Source organism: Protopterus annectens, chromosome 17.part0 (assembly GCF_019279795.1).
Source record: "Protopterus annectens isolate FY-2018-M chromosome 17.part0, PAN1.0, whole genome shotgun sequence".
In the NCBI taxonomy this organism is placed as follows: Eukaryota; Metazoa; Chordata; order Ceratodontiformes; family Protopteridae; genus Protopterus; species Protopterus annectens.
This window is the reverse complement of record NC_056751.1, coordinates 675,355,880-675,361,879: the sequence shown is the minus strand read 5'-3', so window position 1 is coordinate 675,361,879 and position 6,000 is coordinate 675,355,880. Positions and strand designations below refer to the sequence as shown.

Sequence of the window (6,000 nt, the reverse complement as noted above, 5' to 3'; positions counted from 1 at the left end):
AATTTTGTTTAATGAGTTCATCTGAAAGATGGGGTTTATTAGAATGTGCTCGGTTTGTGTGCTAAAGCTGAGATACAATAGCTCTGTTCAAAGATGTGAATAACCTAGGCATAGTTTGCCATAACAGTTTACATTACAAGATATGAAGAGAATAAATCTTCCATCAATTTATATTCAGTTGTAGAATCCTTTGTCTCCAATTCTTTGTCAGCATTCATCAAACCCCTGCATACAAAATGTATTTATAAAAGAATTTTTACTCTCTTTAAAACATGTTTGGTCCTTTCATTTAGATAATTAGGCAAAGCCAGTTGGACCAGGGTCCTTTTACACTGGCAAACATACAGTAAACACAGAGCATGGATAATCTTTAGTGGTTAGTGTATGATGACACTCATTCAAAAATAGAAGCAAAACGTATTCCAAAACATTAGAGGTAATCTCATACTAACAATTTCTGAATCATCACACATTATAAGAACATTTTTAGTGCTACTTAATGACTGAGGGGGTAGTGTCAGACCAAGGATATTTTCTGGCACAACCTGAGTAGCACGTCTCAAACAAAAGGCCTAAAATAAAATGCAATATAAAATAAAATCTAACAGATGATGGTAAGGTCAGTAATGATGCTCACTTCAATATATGTGTGTCTGTGTATCTGTTTGTCTAGACATACAAATACAGTTATTTGGGGCAGCGGTTAGCATTGTCGCCTCATAGAAAGAGGTTCTCTGGTTCAATTCTCAGCTGGGGTGCTATCTGTGTGGAGTCTGTATGTCCTCCCTGTGGTCACATGAGTGTTCTTCTGGTGCTCTGGTTTCCTCCCACATTCCAAAGACGTGTTTGGAGCATTTCTCCCCAGGCCTCTGCTGAAAATGGGCTCTCTCTCAGTCAGATTTTCCTGGTAAATAAATGTTAAATAAGTAAATAAAACCACCATGGAGCAAATTAAATTGGTTAGAGAGTATGACCTTTAATTCAAATTAGTTTGAGCTGATGTTCTGTTCTTCTAAACTGAGTCAGCTACAAATATGAATTTAACCTGCAGTTAATCTGCACTACTTGTATAGCAACAACCTCCCAAAAAAATGCCTGCTTACTTGTCTCTCTACCTGGCTTAGGGTAGCTTGTCAGTGAAATACAGTTTTGATCAGCAACAAAAACATCAAAAACACATACAGAGATTACAAAATTTGCAATGGTATACATTTAGAAATATATTTTTAAAAAAAGTATTTTTACATTGCCTTCTTGGTTTCCTTGTAGTTTCAAGTCCAGAAAAAAACATTGAGTGAAATGTGGTTCAGAAAATTCTCCATTAACCTTGTTTATAAAGAACTGTCCACGGTCTATACTAGGGGCTTAGTTGAGGCTAAGTATGAACACCTTCCGGGAGAGGCTGCTCTGTGAAAAAGAGCTTCTAGTATTGGGATACTAGTCATACAAGCTCCATTTTTTTTTTGATTTCACACTAAGTATCCAGTCTGGAGGTGAGAAGACTTTGTATCTGGTTTGAATGACAATGGGGATGTCACATTCACATCTTGTCCTGATGAAAACAACTGCATTTCTTCCTTATCAGCTTCACTACTCCCTGAAAGTGAGTCTTCATTATATGATAAGTCTGTTTTGGATGCCTTGGCTCGAAGTTGATTTGAAACCCAATCCTCATAGCTGAATGGTACAGAAAGACGATGCCAGGAACTGAACTGCAGTTCATCAGCATTTCCCGATGCACGACAGAGAGGGTTAAACCTCTGGGACCCTGGCGGATCAAATGTCCCAAAATGACCAAAAGATCTACTAGTTGACATTGTTCCAAGGTAGGGTCTCTTAGAAGTCATCAGCCTTCCTGGAGAAATAGCATCGACGCTGCAGGAAGCAGAAGGAAAACAGAAAGAGAGAAGACAAATGTTGAGCAAAGTGAATTATGCAAATTAGTATAACCTGTATTAGTATGATACTGTCCAATAAGCCATGAACATCTCCAAACCATATTTTATTAAAAAGTGTTGTGATTACTCTGAATGTTCCTTCTTTACTGACAAAGGCTGATTACTTATTCCAGATATCACAGCTTATACAACATCCAAATTGTACCTTCCTCAATGATCCTTGTCTTCTGAAATTGCTTACATGTCTATTACTTATAAAAGTAATTCACTAAAATATGTTACTCTTATTCTAGTTTTTTTCAATACCTTACTCTGACTCCATCATTCTGAAAACATGTATTTGATCCATATCTGCTTACATAAAATCTAAAATATTGCTTTTCACCCTCATTGCTAGGACTGTACTTTGTGCTGTTTGTAAAACGTTAGAGGTAATCTCATACTAACAATTTTTGAATCATCACACATTACAAGAACATTTTTAGTGCTACTTAATGATTGAGTGGATAGTATTGGACAAAGGATATTTCCTGACAAAACCTGAGGAGCATGTCTTAAAGAAAAGGCTTAAAATAAAACATAAGATAAGACAACATTACTAGCATGTCTACTGTAAAATGTGCAAATTAATTTCTTTCCATTTATAAACTAATATTCGTTTGTTGATTTCTTTTGCTTATAAATACGTACTCATGTTTAACGTGACTGTTGTTTACATTGTACTGTTGTACACAGATGTGTATTCCACATCTGTATTATGTTTAACTTGACTGCTATTTACATTGTACTGTTGTACACAGATTTGTATTCCACATCTGTATTTGCCACTGGCCTAAGTTATGATTGAATCAGCTCACCTACCTGGTCAGCAAACTTAAATGAATTAATTAATTAGTCATTAATTCTTTCATTCATTCACTCCTTTCACTTAAAGTAAGCGAGACCAAGTGAAATTTCAGAAACTAATTCTGGGATAGAAAGTTACAGGTAAGTATTTATTTAATAGGGTAAAGCAAGAATATGTTTCTAAAGTGCCTGGCAAGGGCTTGCTTTTTTAAAGGCATAACAACTTGCAATTAATCTACTGTGTTATCCCAGCTGCACCTGGGATAATATGGTTGATATACCATGATGCTTTGCTAGAGACGGTCTTTATCTGTCACCTCTTAGCTTTTGGTCACTGGCTAAAGCACTTGCCTCCCCCATAGTGCCTTTTTTAGTCAATGTCATAAGGACAAAATTCCCATTGTAAAAATATCCTTGAAAAACAACCTCAAGGTTATGATGCTAAACACTAGGAGTCTAAATCTGAAACTGCACTCACTAGAAGCATTCCTCACTTTGGAAGACACAGGCATCTGTGCAGTCACACAGACCTGGTTCAACACCATGGAGAGCACCCTGGGCATGCCAGGTTATAATGCCTTCCACACATTCAGACCACAAAATGAACACGTGAGAACTAAAGGAAGAGTATCAGTCTTCATCAAGGATAAATACACCTCTAGACTGGTTAAACAGAACGATTCCATAGAGTTACTCCAAGTGCAAATAACTGTAGGAAGACCCCCCTCCAAGTTATTGTCAGTTACAGTCTCCTTCCATGAACCATGACAGCCACATTGCCTACTTGGATCTAATTGAGTTGATCAAAACAGAACCAAACTCTCTGGTTATGGGTGGCTTTAACTACCTGTTGATAGATTGGGTAAACTATACATGTACTAACATGCTTGCCTAAAGGATCTTGGACTTTGTTAACTTCAATGCCTTGGAACAAATAGTTGGCACCCCCTCAAGGGGTCCAAACATTGTTAATCTGGTACTCACCAACATGGGAGATCGATGTACCACCACAAGTGTGCAGCACTCCCTGGTGAAGTCTGATCATAAATCAGGCTCACTCAGGATTGCCAGACATCCCTATTTGAGCGGGACTGTCCTGAGAAAAGCAGCCCAATCCCGAGTCCTGCACTGCCAGTTAAAATCCTAGTGAAACAGCCTCTGCTTTGTGATTTTTGATTGGCTCCAATATTGGCATGCAGGCCAGTCATAAATTGTAAAGCAAAGCCACTTCTGTTCAATGTGTAACAGTGAGCTGGTCTGCATTGAACAGAAGAGGCTCCCCTGTACGATTTTTGATTGGCTTGTATACCAACATACGGGCCAATCATAAATTGCAGAACTGCCTGTATAAAAGACCTTTTTATTTTTTTGGTATTGACTTAGCACAAAGGACCATTTTTTTATTTTTTTGTGCCCCTACCTGCCCCTTCTGGTAACTCTTGTCTCGTTCAAAGCAATGATTATCAGCCCCACCCCCCCAGATGAAATTAGGCTAAAAAAACTTCTCCAAAGGCAACTACAGTCTCTTCAGAGATGGCATTAACACCTTCAAAGCTCCTGTTCCCAGTGCCAGCAAGGACACCCATACTGGGATGCACACAAATGCTCTGTATAAACATCTATACAAGTGTATTGACTCAGCCATACCTGATAGGACCAAAGCAGAATCCTCTGGAAAGAAAAAGCCTGCTTGGTGGACATCTTCCATAAACAGGCTGTACAAGAAGAGGAAAGAATTGCTGTCTAAAAACATGAAGGAACGATCTCCAAATTGGAAGTGCTCTCTTCTCAGTCTGAACAAGCAAATAAGACATACTGTAAAGACCTCTAAAGCTAACTATGAATCTAAATTAGCATCCTTAGCTAAAGATAAATATAAGGCATTCTTTAGCTACCTCCAAAACTATAAAGGAAAACCCCAGATTTGTACCGAACTTGTAGCAATTGGTACTACATATACTGAACCTGTAGAAATAGCCAATCTACTAGTGGACAGGTTCAATGAAAACTTCTCCCCCTTGTCCCCACCACATATACCCCAGAACATTCCTACCATCTGTTCTTCACCTATTAACTCTAAAGAGCAGGTCTCAACCACTCTCTCCAAGGCCAAAGACACAGCCTCTATTTAACTTGATAACAGCCCAAGCTGCATTCTAAATGGTTTAAAACAGGAGTTAGCAACACCATTGAGTACTGTCTTTAACTACGGCCTAAGCACTAGTTTTGCCCCTGTAGAACTGAAAAGAGCTTCAATCATCCCCTTGCACAAACTGGATGCATCCACCGATCCTGGGAAATATAGACCCATAAGCCTAACCAGCCTTATCTGCAAGGCCCTTGAGAGAATCATCATGGACCTTATCAACAAAGATACAGGAAGTCTTCACACACTTGACCTGACCCAGCTTGTTTTTGTCAGAGACAAATCGTACCTGTGGAATCTGGTGGACTTCTTTGAAATAGTTACCAGAGTCCTGGATGAGGGCAAATCTGTACATACAACCTACCTAGATTTAGACAAGGCCTTTGACACAATCTCCCTCTCAGGCATCATTGGAAAACTTGCCCAGTTGGGATCAACCCATATATTGTCAGGTGGGTTGAAAACTGGCTCACTAACAGAAAATATACAGTCAAATTAGGGGCTTCCAACTCCACCAGCAGACCCCCATACTAGTGGTGTTCTACAGGGATCAGTGTTATGGCCCCTATTGTTTGGAATCTACTTCTTAGAAGTACATGCAAAAACAAAAGGTCTGTGGCTGACAACGTTTACTGATGACTGCAAACTGGGTGCAGTCATTGAGTCCCCAAATGATGTCAACATTCTACAAGAAAGGCTTACTAAAACCAATGACTGGTGCCATGGACTTAACCTTAATGCAAAAAAATGCATTCTAATCCTCTTCAGTAAGGGCAATGTCCCTGCGGATTACCATATTAATAGCAACACCCTAAGCTCTAAATCAGCGGTGAGAGATCTGGGCAGACAGGTTGACAGCAACCTTACCTTTGATCACAATGTCTCCACAGTGGTTAAGAAGACCTTCTATGTCTCTCACCTCATAAGTAAGGGCATAGTTTCCAAAACAAAAGAGGTTATAACCCTCCTGTATTCTTCCCTCATCAGGCCACTAATAGAGTACAATGCTTCCCTTCATTCATACCTTACCAGGCACTGCAGTAACTAAAGAGACCTCAAAGGTTTCTCACAAAGAAAATTCAGGGTCTTCAGCACAAGTCATATGCGGAC

The 6,000-nt window shown here is 39.2% G+C and overlaps 1 protein-coding gene across 1 annotated transcript in view; it reads right to left on the bottom strand.

Annotated features, from left to right (window-relative positions):
* Positions 1–891: 891 nt before the first annotated feature.
* LOC122791493 overlaps positions 892–6,000 on the bottom strand; it is a 147,400-nt gene continuing 142,291 nt past the window's right edge. Inside the window, exon 4 of the mRNA XM_044059236.1 lies at positions 892–1,875. Coding sequence (XP_043915171.1) covers positions 1,470–1,875 — 406 coding nt within the window. The 3' untranslated portion in view covers positions 892–1,469. The remainder of the gene's footprint in view (positions 1,876–6,000) is intronic.